Source organism: Mus caroli, unplaced genomic scaffold (assembly GCF_978045245.1).
Source record: "Mus caroli unplaced genomic scaffold, Mus_caroli_1 scaffold_7, whole genome shotgun sequence".
Lineage (NCBI taxonomy): Eukaryota > Metazoa > Chordata > Mammalia > Rodentia > Muridae > Mus > Mus caroli.
Genome location: NW_028227262.1, coordinates 93,638,636 through 93,652,537, shown reverse-complemented (window position 1 = coordinate 93,652,537; position 13,902 = coordinate 93,638,636). Strand labels below are relative to the sequence as shown.

Here is a 13,902-nt window from a genome sequence, read left to right as displayed (position 1 = left end):
TGGGGGCTGTCCAGCTTGTTCCCCGGGTGGCCCTTGATGAAGCTACAAGGAGGGAAAGCTGACTGGCATGGAGAAGAGTAATCACAGCCTATATACACATCTTCCCAGGGTGGCCTTCTCTGTGGCCTTTGCATATGGCAGGGGATGGCAGGGGAGACCTCCCTCCCTCCCTCCCAGACCTTGCAGGCAACTGCAGAACCTGCAGGCTTGAGCGCTCGGTGAGATTCTCCTGATATGTGTGCAAGGATGGATAACAGAGTCAAAGACCTGGGCGTTGCCATTAGGGAGCCCAGCAGATTAATAGCACATGAATTTTTTGTGAAGTACAATTGATTGATTCTCCATTCCTTCCAAGCATAGGCAGGGTTAGAGTATGGAACTCTTGGGGAGGGGGTATTGTTAGGGGTACCTGGTGAGGGAGATTTGGGAAGTAATTCTTAGCAGGTTTGGGTAAAGGGCTGAGCCTGGGTTGCCTTGGCATAAAGAACATTTGTTCCCCTGTGGATGCCAGCTGTGCTGGCGGCCTAGTGCTGTCTCCCTGGGCCTCTGCTGTGGTGGGAGGAGGTGTGGGGCTTTGCAGCCTCGTGCACTGGCCCCCCTGCTGCCTGCTGATGCTGACCTTATTAAAGCAGGGTGTGCACAGCACTTTCTAATGGCATTTTACTTCTAATCCTGCCATAATGATATGATTCATTCCTGGTATGGGCTCACGTGCACGGAGACCATAAGCCTTTCTGACTTCTCCCAGGCTTGGCTTGCTAATCCCTGGATGGTGGGAGGGATGGATAGGGGAGCTTTCAACCTCACTGAGGGCAGCTGTGCTCTTGGGCACCAGGCCTGTAGTTCTAACTTCAGCTTCTCCAGCTGTGCCGGAGCTTCTGGTGCAGGGCACAGGTTGTCTTGTCTAAGGGGGTGGTGACTGCTGCTCTCATTGGAGCACCCTGGAGTGAGTGGGCACCTGGACCACATGCAAGCTTCTGCATGTAACCCTCTCCTTCCAGAAGGGACTCAGGCACCACATCTAAGTGATCTTCTCGCTGGCCAGAGCTGGAGAGCTGCTGCCTGACCCATCTGACCTGGACAGGCAGGTCAAGGGCAGTCTCTATCCAAGCTGTCATTTGTGGACATTCATCAGTGACTCGTGTGCACACATGTGCACACACACACCCAAACACCCCCCCCACACACACACACAAATGGACATATAGACACCAGATAAGCACACACAATCATCTGCAGCATGAACACAGAGGTGCAGTCCAACTGACTCCAGGGCCTCTGGGTAGCTTTCTAAACCCTGTAGGCAAGTGTCTTGTGGTTCCCAAGGAATGATAATCTAGGTTAGACCTCTTCCTTCTCAAGGAGCTGAATAGGGACCTGCTGTGGGTTGGATTTTATCTCACAACAGAGGTCTCTCCTCGCCTTCCCTTAGAACCCAAAGCAGAGGACAGGCCCATGCACAGTGAGAATAATGGCAGCCAGTAGCTGATGCAGCTTCAGTGTGCCCAACCCTTTCCTTGACAGTCATACAGGAGAACATGGAGCCTGTACCCTGCTCCACTGGGTTGATCCATTATGGCCACTGTGGCTTTAGATGGCGAATGCTTTGCCTAGGCAAGCTGGCAGCCAGCTACCAAGCAAGCTGACCCCACACAGCTTTTTTGCTTTGCTGCACACAGAGACGAATTCTGATGATAGACAGACTTGGAATCAGGCCTGATTGCTCCTCTGTGCTGGAGCTTTTTCCCCTAAGAACTGGAGATTTCTGGGCATCCCTCGTGTTTTGCCCCATCTTTCCTCCACAGGAAGCCCCCGGATCGTAGGTCGGGGAAGGTCATCTCTACTTGGGTGCCCCCACTTTGGGCAAACCTCTGGGAGCATGACGATGGATGGTGCTTCTGCCACATGCTATAGCCTCTAGTAGGTCTTATCACTCCTCCTTTCAATCTTGTCTTGACACCTATGAGGTCTTCTCAGTATACACAGCCTCAGCATGACGAGGTCTTCACAGTGCTCATCCTTGGCATGTACTTCTCAGCCACATCGAAGTACCATGGAACCTGAGATAGGCCTGGTGGCAGGACTGACCTGGGATGTCCTGTGTGAAGTGAATTTGAAGTAGCAACAATTACCTCTGAGCCACCCAAGTACAACGAGGCATGTGGACTGAAGGCTTCATTGTGAACCAGGGCAGATCTGGGTAGCCTGGGTGGCCTCTGCACATACTCTCAGAAGGCTGCTTGAGATGGGAGCATCCCAGCAGAACTAACCTTGCTTGCACCACTGTGATTCAAAGGAAAGATGGATATCCAGGAGGATAGGAAGAGCCTGGGCAGTCCTGGTGTTGCTCAGCTTCTGAGAGTGGTGTTGAAATGGCCACAGCCCTCAGCTCCCAGCTGAGGATGATGCTCTGCTGGGCATACCAACTTCCCATTTACTACCTTGGGGTCAACATCCCTCAAAGGCCTTTCTTCATAGACATCTGGACACAGAAGTACAGATGTTACCTAGCTCAGGTGCCAAGTGGCCTATTGGCGAAACCATGAATGCAAACCTTTTATAGAGTCACTGTAGATGAAGGGCACTTAGATTCACCGTCACTCAGCGGCCACCTGGCTGGCCAGTGTCTTCAATGCTTTTTCACTAGCGTACTGGGGCTGATGAAACTAAATCTAACTTATTCTTCAGAAAAATCCATTTCTGAAAAAGAAAAAAAAAAAGCCATTTCAAAGCCCACAGCGTGAAGCAGGTATAGCTAGGTGGGCCAGTGAGTGTGGCGGGGCAAGGCGGGCGAGGCCCCTGCCTGCCCCTCAGCATCTGGCATGACTCTTCCTTCTTCCCAGTTTTGCTTAAAAATGTAGGGAGCAGATGATGGCCGAGGGCCTTCCTGCTCTGGGTTCCGAGTCAGCTTTGTAGAATCCCTTGATGCTGTTTCTGAATGGTCTGTTACCACTTTGAGTGGTAGTTGGAAACAGGTCTTAGGAGACCAGAGATTTTAATATCAAATGCTGCTTAGCCATGAGAGTGCTAGGTTGGGAAGGCCTCCCTAGTTCATTCCAAATACTTTCTTTCTCTCTCTCTCTCTCTCTCTCTCTCTCTCTGTGTGTGTGTGTGTGTGTGTGTGTGTGTGTGTGTGTGTGTCGCGTGGGCACTGAGGTGAATATTGCTGTTCTGAGACTGTACAGGGGATGATGTGCATGATGACTGTGTGATGTGAGTGAGTGACGGAAGGGGCACACTCTCCCCTCCCTGGTGGGGTTCTCTCCAGTCCAGAGACTGCTCTTATATCACCCATAGGTCACTTGTGGAGCTTGGGTGCATGCTGTGGGCAGATGCAAACCCAGCGTAACCAGGCCAGTTGCTCCTAGGAGCAGAAAGCAGGCCTTTGAGCTTCGCCTTCCCCGGGGAGGGAGGAGCTTGTGGAGGCTGTTGCCCTGCAGCCTGATTTCAAGCTGTTTGTATTCTTTCTTAAGATCTGCAGTTACTTACAGTAAAGCCTGTGTTATATTTCATGCTCTCATGACTTCTAGACACTGAGCCGTGTGCCTAGAGATTTCCCTAGGGAGTTCTTGCAACTCCCCGGGGATGCTCAGAGCCCCACAATCAGGGCACTGCCCCAAGTCAAGCTTGGGTGACCCAGGGCTAGGGGTGGGAAGGGGAAGAGGGTGCTATGGAAAGCACAGCCTGGCTCACGGTGAGGCAGTGCCCGTCAGTGGCAAGAAGTCATGCCAGAAGCCTGAAAAGACGTTTTCTATCCAGTGACCATTAGTACTCATTACTGCAGCATCTTTGGCAGCAGAAGGGCAATCTTGAAAGTCCAAAAACGCAATGTTGGGCAGCACAGCCAGGCATTGAGGGTCAGGGCCTTACCACACTGCATCTCACCATGTAACTCTTGCCCTCAAAACTCTTGAGATTAGAAACAACAGTGCCAGCGGGGTGGTTTCTTTTCCTTGAAAAAATATCCCTGAAGTGAGAGTCGGCCATGGATGGGGGCTCAAAGGCAAGTGCCAGAATGTCAGTCTGGCCAGAGGGAGCAGAAGTCAAAGATTAACTCATTCGTATAAAGCACAGGCAGAGGAGAAGGACATCCGGGAGTCAGTGCTGTCTCTGGGACCTGGGTCCTCTGTGGCTTCTCTGCATCTTCATCCCATTCTTACATCCCAGCTGTGTTGCTAAGAAGAGCCAGATTTCCCGCAGTTTGCACCCTGCCACGTTTCAGGCTCCCAAGCATTGTGTGGCTAGCTATTGTGTGGCTGTACGTGACATAGGATGTGTGAAACTTGGGGTAGCCCCAAAGGTTTGGTCTACTGTCCAGCCATAGGATGTTTTGGCTTTGGTCAAGAAGTAGAGACATAGGGAGCATATGAGAGTAGGAGAGCCAAGGTCAGTTTGGGGATGGCTCCATAGTCTCTTCTGAAAAAGAGATAAAGGCAGGCACAAAGCTAGCCCAGTTTCAGACCACTCCCCACCCCAGGGGAGCTGGGAGGCCAGAGACATGTGCAGTGAGGCTAAGAGCTAGGAAGCTCTTGTTGGGAACCTACTGTCCCTACCTGTGTGGCTTTGATGATGATGAAGTGTGTACAGTGCTTAGCAAGCAGCATCATCAGAGTCCCTAAACATGCTCAGTCCTGGATGATGAGAAGTAACAGCTACCCAGGCCAGCAGCCCCAGCTCCACAGACAACTACAGGCTTGCCAGGCAGATCTCCAGTCCTCTCCTACCTGGGGTTCCTCCGTGATGTGCAAGACTGTCCAGGATGGACCATTAAGATCTCTAGGCTCCAGCTAGGAGATGGCAAGAAGTCCCTCAGTGAGTCCCAACAGTTCTTCCCATGAGAGGAGACTATGCTAACAAACATTGCCAGCTAAACTGATGGAGACCAAGGTCAAGAGTGGAAGGGAAGCCCTGTGTCTCAGCAGATGCCTCACCCAGACTCCCTTATATGAGTCACCCTTCATGTACCACCTTATGTGTGTGTGTGGCCAGGGTCTTCTCTCCTCTCTCCTCAAGGGATGTATCTCAGTCAGAGTTCTATTGCTGCTATGAAACCCCGAGACCAAAGAGCAAGTTGGGGAGGAAGCATTTAGTGGACTTCCACTTCCACACTGCTGTTCATCACTGAAGGAAGCCAGGGCAGGAATCCAAACAGGGCAGGAACCCAGAAGCAGGAACTAATTTAGAGGCCACAAAGGTGTGCTACTTAATGGCTTATTCTATATAGCTGGCTCAGTCTATTTTCTTATAGAACCCAGGACCAACCAACCATCCCAGAAGTGGCACCTCTCACAATGGGCTGAGCCCTCTCCCATCAATCACTAATAAAGAAAATTTTCTACAGCAGTGTTTTCAACCTGTGGGTTGAGATCCCTTTGATAAATCTGTCTTGAAAAATATTTAATTACGTTTCATAAAGTAACAAAATTACAGTTATGAAGAAACAAAGAAAGTAAGTTTATGGTTGGTGGTGGGAGTGTGTGTGTGTGTGTGTGTTACCACAGTATGAAGAATTACATGAAAGGTTCACAGCGTTAGATGGGGTGAGACCCACTGCTCCACAGGCCAGCCTACTGCCTGACCTTATGGAAGCATTTTTCTTAATTGAGGTTCCCTCTTCTCAAATGGCTGGTTTGTGTCAGTTTACACAAATCTAGCCTGCATACTGTGAACTCAGAAGGCGGTCTCGCCAGAAGGAGAGGAGAGGATCCTAGCTGCTACCTTGGGCTTTTGTGATCTTGTGGCAGCCCAAGTAACAGACCAGAAGTCTGAGACCATTCTCCTACTTCTTAGGGGTCTTTGAGAAGTGAAAGATGATTTGCTGACCCAGCTGACAGTGTCACTTGTCTTGTAGCTTCCAGTTTAATAGACTGTGCATTTATCTTCGTCCCTGGGGACGGTGACAAGACCTCCTCAGGTGTCTGATGACTGAGGGGTGGAGAGAAAGCGAGGCTCTAGATAGGCCCACATTAGCCTGGGGACTTGATGGCCTTTTGTACTTCCAAGTTTAGTTGTCAGGGTCTGAGCTAGGTCCCCAGGCTACAGAGATGGCAAATTTAGTTGGGGAGTACCCACTAGGGCTAACTGTGGGCAGTAGCTCTGCCAATGGACACTGAGCCTGGGGGTGTGCATGAGAGGGGTCCATTCTGTGGTTCAGGATGCAGTGTGATTGATAGCTGAGTGGAAGGCCCTTCTGACCCTCAGGTCTATGTGTAGACCTGTAGACCAATAGGACATGTTTTCATTCTCCCCGTTTCTTCCATTGAGGGTTCAGGTATACAGAAGAAGATGGCGGACTTCAGTAGGAGGAGTGGAGGGTAGCACACTGAACCTTCTAGAAGGGCAGTCTGGGCTAAGGCTAGGCTACTTAGTTATCCCTTCTTCAACTTGCCACCTGGAATCTAGCTATTGGAAGCTGTTATCAGGACTTCCCTTGCTCACAGCTTCTCCCACTAATTACTTGCTGTGCATCTCAGGGTCTGGAGCCCAGTTATGACCAGTAAGGAACCAATAGGACATTACCTGGTCCTAAAAGCCCCTCTTGCCTAGAGGGGCAAAGTGATCATATGAGAACAATTGGTATGGGCCTTGGAGATAGGAAGGATGGAAGGAAGGAAAGGAGAGATGAGGTATTTCTGTCTCTGAGGTAAAGAAGGGCTGGGTCTCTTTATGTAGAAAGGAACTCTTAGCAGGGCTGTGAGGATTGGCCATTAGGGCTTGTCAGACAGAAAAAAAAAAAAAAGAAGCATTCTCTAGGAATTAGCTGAGAGGAGTGGTGTCAGAGCCAGGAAGAGATCATGAGTCAGGAGGCACAGGCAGCTTTGGGATACACTGCGCAGTAGTCAGGGTCATGGGTTCCTTGGGGATGCTCTGGGAAGTAGTGAGGACCATGGGTCCCTGTTCTTTCTTTTTCTTCTTCCTTCAGACAGGCCCTTCTTCACTCTGCGTGGCTTCCTTACACCATGTGTTCTCATCTTCTCACTGTCTGGGCATGGGAAGGACCCTCCTGCTATGATGCTCTTACAATGTGCAAGACTTCTCCATGGTCTGATCCCTCATTATAACAACCCTGTAGGGTAGCTGTTGTTATCCTAGGGAACCACAGCACCCGTGGAAGAAGAGGCCCGACATTCACCCATATGACCACTGTCCCATCCCTCTGTCCCTTCCTGGAAGAACCATATCCCCCAATCCTTTGTAGATGTCCTCAGCTACAGTTTGACCTTTTTGGAGGCTCAGATTCACCATAGGCTCTTGGCTGTGACATGAATGGTCAAGGTGGCAGGAATTGTGACCTCTCAGTCATTGTTTTCCTGTTTTTGATTGTTGTGATTGTAAGAAAAAGGAAGTGACATTTACCACATGCCAGAGGCTTTATATAGTTTATCTTACTCTGTTCTCACAGTAACCCATAATAGGAGGCATTGCCATGCTCATGTGGCCTTTGGGGACACAGACTCCCAAGAAGGGACAAGTTTTAAATGGCAGCCTTTGGGCTTAAACCCAGTCCTCACTGACTGAGAACCCAGATTTTCTCAGCTGTATTACAGCTTCCTGTCTCACTGCAGACACTCACCCCTTTGAAGTAGGTTGGGGGTGCAGGAGTGCAGCTCTTGGACAGGGGTGTAAGAGCTCACCCTGGGACATGGCTCTGCAGAGCCCAAGTACTAGTGCTTAGGCAGAAAAGGGATGGCTGGTTTCTGTTCACACAAGGCTTTCAAAGATAAGTGTCAGGGACCAACCACCCTTGTTTCCATCCCAGAAGTTCCCAGAGATCACTAATCTTTCCCTGTTCTCTCATTCCATCAGTGTGGACTCAGGCTAGGAGGGAGGTAGGGGTTGGTCACTTGGATAGACAGAGGTTGAGCTGGCCACCAACCTGCCTTTTTCAGGTAAATAGGCTAGAGATGGGGCCATGCCTCTAGGCTACAAGCGCCTATTATTGTCCCTTCTGTTTAGAAGTTTCTGTGCCAAATGCCAAGTTCACATGGGAGACTTTTAGGTGAAGGGACAAGCTGGCTGGAGCCAGGGTTGGTAGAACCTAACCTAGGTGGGGCTTCAGGGGTTTGGCCTGCCTGGAGCTGGCAGGCCAGGCTAATGTCTGGCTGTATGTCAGACCATGTAGTACACTGGCACTGCCTACCGTGTGGCCACACAACAATGAAGTCCAGTCTTTTCTGGGACTTCAGTTTCCCCATCAGTGAGAGATGAGGGTTCTGCCCTCCTGGCCTCCCAACGCTTTTGAAAGAAGAAAGCATTTGGAAGGATCTGCAGTTACAGATCCTATCCTGTGTTGTCAGCTTGCTCCACGGCAGAAGCACCAACTATCGTGAGATGTGTGGATGCCTTAGGCCTTGAATCTTGAATGACATCCATTACTGGCTTGGACTGGTCCTCTCCTAGAGCCCGCAGGGCTCTCTTGTTGTATTCTTTGCCTCTGGTCAGTGTTTTTAGGGACCTCCAGATGGTTAAGAGATTCGAGGGGCTTGGTTTTTGCTGGCCTCCCAAGCAGTGCTCTCTGTTGCCTCTTGTCACTAGGTGACCCATAGGGCAGCTTCCTTGATCCTGGCCCATTCCTCCCAAATGCTGAGATGTTGGGAGCAGTTACTGAGTCCCACCTGCCAGGCCAGGTTAATGGAGGCTTTCCCACTGTGTGCTTCCTAGCATTGCAGTGTAGGAAAGCACAGTTTGCTGGAGGGACCTGAAGCATAGGACAGCTTCTGGCAAATGGCATGGCCATATGGATGGACCCTGGCCTCTTAGCTTTTGTAGCTCAGGATCCCAGTGGGAATTATGGAGCAAGCTAATCTTTGCCTTCAACATAGAAGCTCTGTCCTTGCCTTCTATAAAGTGGACTTCTGCACAGAAGATTTTGTTACAAGAGAGCTTTAAGTCTACAATGACATTGGAAGTCCCTTGTCCTAGTATCCTAGGCTGGTGCTAACAAGGCTGGGAACACACTGATGTAGTACAGATACAGATGCCCTGCATACAGAACCTTATTCTTATAACTGCAGGGTGGTGGGGCCAGGACCCACCTTCTGGCTTCATTTCAATATAAAGCACCCATTCAAAGGCCCTCATTTTCCCTAGATGCATATTGTGAGGGTCTCATAGGTTATTGGGGCTTGAGTGTGTGTGTGTTTGTGTGTGTATGTGTGTCTGTCTGTGTGTCTGTGTCTGTCTGTGTCTCTCTGTGTGTCTTTGTGTGTGTGTATGTGTCAGCATGTGTGTGTGTCTCTCTGTGTGCGAGTGTATCTGTGTACGTGTTACTATACTGAGGATTGAACTGAGAGCCTCACATTTATTGGACAAATGTTCTACCAGAGCTAAACAATCCTTTTCCATTTTTAATTTTGAAACAGTCTTACTCTAACCCAGCTGACATTGTACTTCTTTCTTTTCCTTCTTTTTTCTTTTTAATTTTGTTTGTCAACTGCTTTGAGGTTATTTTTTAAGCTAGGATTTCTCTGGCCCTGGTTCTCGATCTGTAGATCAGGCTGGCACCAGTTTGACCTTGGATTTTCAGTCTTCCTGCCTCTGCTTCCTGAGTAACTGGGATTATAAGCAGGTTTGCTTCTTCAGGCTGGGTTCAATGTATGGATTTGGTGAGACATAATTTAGACCATTTTGGAGCAAAAATGACCATTTTGCTCCAGAACAGGAGACTGAGGCCTAGGGAAGAAATGCTTGCAATTATTCCACAGCAGGCTGGCACTAGAACTCAGGGCTGAATCAGGCTTCTGTGTAAGCTGATCTCTTGTGTAGCCAAAGCAGAGAAGGATGGCCTCTGACCAGCACTCCTCACACGTGGGCCTTGTCAGAACTCCCCAGGGGAGGACTGGGCATTGCCGGTTGCCAAAGTTGTAAATCTCTTAAGCCATAAGCTGCTCCTTGGCGTCTCCCGGGTGCCCTAATGTGAAATACACATGTCCCTCCCTTTTAAGATTCAGGCAACTTCTGAATTTCCCATCGTGTTTGCACCTAAGGATGCAATTACCATTTCCTCCCATTGTCCGTTCTGCTAGTCCCTCTTCTCCCAGCTGACGCAGGCTTCCAAGCCCGCTGGGTGAACACGCGGCCGAGAGCTTATGAAGATCGGGCTGCTTCTGAAAGCCACAGGTGGCCGGCGGCCAGTGATGCTTATCAGTCCCCCCAGGACTGCTTTGAGGTTATTTTCTTCTCGTCAGAAGATGTTGTATATGCCACAGAGAACGTTTCCATCAATTCTTCTGCCTTAGCTAGCGCCAACCCAGCACTGTGCTTGCTGTGAGTCACCCCTTGCTGGCTCTCTCCCAGGCACGCTGGTCTGCTTCTAGTGGGCAAGACCTACAGACCTTCCCAGAGGACCCTGGGCTTTTGTGGTTCTTTAAAGATCTCTGTGATTCTACCTGGAGTCTTATCTCCTGAGCACCACTTTCCCATTTGACTATCAGGTATAAAACCGCACACACACACACACACACACTCACACATTTTTTGGGGGGCAGGGGAAGTATGATGGAGTTTGAGTTTGTAATGTTATATGGGAAGGGAAGAGGACTGGAGTGTGCATTATGGGGACCTTACACTTGTAGCATCTATTGAGACCAGGTTCTTGCTTGTCTTTCACTAAATGGAAAAACAAATGACCAGTCGCTGAGCCCTTGCTGCCCTTGGCCCCAGCTCAGTGCTTCTTCTGGGTTGTGGATGTAGTAAGCAGATCAGGCCCTGGGCATAGGGCCAGGTGGGCAGTGTGCATTCAGGTCTGTGTGTAGCCATGGAGGCCTAAGTTCCAGGCTCTCTCACCTTACCATCTCTCAGTAGCCAAGTGTCTGAGCCTCTTTCCACATCTATTAAATAGATGTAGTCAGTGTTTCTTGCTTGGGGGCCTTGTGATATGTGTGGTCAGTGGCCATGGCTACTTTCCTGTGTTCTGGCCGTCTGGCTCTGGGACACATAATTTTGGTGCATCAAGAGAGACTTACTTTAGGATGCCCAAAGGACCAGAATCCTATGGTAGGACTAAGGTGATGGCAGGAAGGGCTTTGAGGCTGCAGACTTTGATGCTTCCTACTGGCCAGCTCTCACCCATCAGCTTCCTCTCGGTGTACACCCGTTTCTCTGGTTTGGAGAATTTCTTTTGGTAAGAGGCTCTTCACTCTGTGCTGTTTGAGGTTCTGTCCCAAGTACGGAGCCACATAGGTAACAGGAAGAGGGTATCCAGGCCTTGGACACTAGCTGCCAGGGTCTCCCACTATCCCATCATCCATGAGCGGAGGCCCTTTGGCAAGCCAGCTGTTTCTTTGAGACAGGGCTTTCTTGTGTGGGTAGGGAATCTTGGGAGTGTGGTGTCCAAGACAAAACCTGTGCTCAGGTGGCAATGGCTGTTGTCACGGCCTCGAGCAGGATTTCTATGGTAGGCTGACTTCTATTGCCAACAACTTCATACCATGGACACGGTCAGTTTTAAATGAGAAGTGTATATTTTGGCTTATGGATCTGGGAGTTGAGGGTCTGAATCCCATGATGATCTTCTTGCTGGCAGGGCCCTGAGGAGGTACAGGGACCACACAAAAGCAAAGGGAGTACATGCATGACTCCTCCATCTCCCTCCCTCCACCCCTCTCTCTTCTTTCCTTTTCCCCTCTCTCTCCCCCTCTCTCACCTGATCAGTCTATCAGAAGGCAACCATAGTGGCTTCGTCCTGATGACTTTATCCAACTGTAGTCTAATCCTAAAGGCCTCAACTCTAAACAGCATAGTTACTAAGAGTCTACAGTCTTGGGCTAGGGAGATGGCTTAGTTGGGAAAGTCCTCACTTCTTAAGTGTGAAGTCCTGAGTTCAGATCCCTGGGACTCGTGTAATAGAGCCAGGTGTGGCTGTGAACAGTTGTAAACCCACCACTGAGGAGACAGGAGGATTCCATGGTGCAGACAGTGAGCCCACTGGCCAGCCAGTCTGGCCAGATTGGTGAGCCCTAGGTTCAGTGAGAGACCCTGTCTAAAAAAGAAAATTAAATAAGGCAGTGCCACCCACCCGAATATAGCCAACACTACCTGCACTTAGTGGGCTATTGTGAAGTTGGCAAGAGTGTGATTGGAGGATCTGCGAGGAGCTAGGACTAAAGAGGCTAGATACCATATTTCATTGTGTGAGCATGTGAAATTCTCAAAGAAAATGTTTTAAAAGATAAAGCAGAGGCTGTCATGATGGCTCAGTGGGAAAGAGCATTTGCCACCAAGCCTAGTGACCTGAGTTCAATCCCTGAATCTCACATGGAGGAAAGAAGAAAGAATGGACTTGTTGGTTGAAAGTAGTCCTCTGTTTCGATGCAGCATGTTCATGTATGCGTGTGTTCATGTGTACACACACACACATACTCACACACAATCAATAAGGTGGAGAGTTATAGAGGCTATCAGACATCAGCCTGTGACCTCTATACATGCATGTATACACTTTTTACACTCTTACTACCTCACAATGGGGGTTACATTTAGCACATGATCCCTTGGGAGACATACTCCAGCCATACTGAAACCATAGCAAAGCCATTAGAGCCCGTTCCAGCCAGTTTCTCCTGTTCAACAGACTGACTTGACTGAGGCCCAGAGATGGGCACACACAACCCATCCCATTCACCACTGTTCCTGGTAGCTGTGGTATGAATTTTGGACATTGGATTCCCAGCCCAAGGACCTTTTACATTTCACTCACTAGATTTTGGTGTGATCAAAATGGAGGCCATTTTTGAGTTACTACCTCCCCAGAAGGGTCACAATGCAACAAGAAGGCTTAGATTCTCAGAAGATCTGAAATCCATAGCCTAGGACCAGAGAGAGCTCCTGGCTCCTTGGTGCACCACACACACACTAATGCCTCTCTCTTTCATGCTTTCTAGTGTCCGGCAGGACTTTGATGTCCCCACCAGCCATCTCATTGGAGCTCATGGATACTGCACACAGGTCAGGAGACAGTGGGGCCTGCAGAGGGGAAGCTGGGTAGCCTTCCCCATCCCGAGTGCCTTTCTTCATTCTTCATCTCAAACACCCTCTGGGCAGCTTTTGTGAGCCTGCCTCTGGGCTTCACTGTCATGGAGACCTGGGAAGAAAGCTCAGTTTGCTTTCCACATTTAGCACGCTTCCTGCTGACTGGTATTCTTAGAACCACGGGGATGCAGAAGAGGTAGAACACAAGTTCCACTTCGTGCTGAACTGCACAGAGCCCAGGCTGTTGAAACATGCCCAGCGTGACTGGTAATCCTGGGTAGCAGCATGCATTGATTACACCTGCAGAGGTCATTGCCTTCACAACAGCCCTTCCCTCTGCATCTTTACAACAAAAGCCCTGTTGGGGACCAGAGAGACCCTGACCTCACTTGTCATTCATACTCCCTGTCAGGTAATGCCACTAAAGAACATCATGAGCATCTCTAGTCTGCATGAAGACAGCCTCCTTTCCCAAGGCCTCTAAGAATGGCTGTGTGGATCTTATTAACATGCTGTCTCTGGCTATGCAGGAGCCAGAACTCACAGTCTTCTGCCCCAGCTGGGGAACCAGTTGTTCTGGGATTTTGACTCACTTGTGCCTAACCCTGGAAACCTACGTTGGTCCCATGTGAGAACAGGTTTGAGGTCTGTGTTATAACAGACACCCACAGAGGGGGTGAGGCTTCTGCCCCTCCCTGGAAGAAAGCTGTGAAGAATGTCTGCTCTTCTGGCTTGCCTGGTGGCCTTGCTCTCCTTCTGGGTCCCTTCCCCCCCCCCCAAGGGAGCTTACTCTTGTTGAGGGGGTAGAGAATGGAGCTGCCTAGATGAGGGGGGGACAGAGGAGGCTAGACCAGCATCATCAAGGCCTGGGTTCAAGCCTGCTCTCGCTACACTTACAGGAGGAGGTGAGGTGTCTTCCTCCTTTCCTGAGCT

At 49.9% G+C, this 13,902-nt stretch overlaps 1 protein-coding gene across 1 annotated transcript in view; it reads left to right on the top strand.

The window, feature by feature from the left end:
* The window catches only part of Mindy4 (MINDY lysine 48 deubiquitinase 4), a 116,095-nt gene that overhangs the window by 81,091 nt on the left and 21,102 nt on the right, over positions 1 to 13,902 (top strand). Inside the window, exon 14 of the mRNA XM_029478745.2 lies at positions 12,882 to 12,945. Coding sequence (XP_029334605.2) covers positions 12,882 to 12,945 — 64 coding nt within the window. The remainder of the gene's footprint in view (positions 1 to 12,881; positions 12,946 to 13,902) is intronic.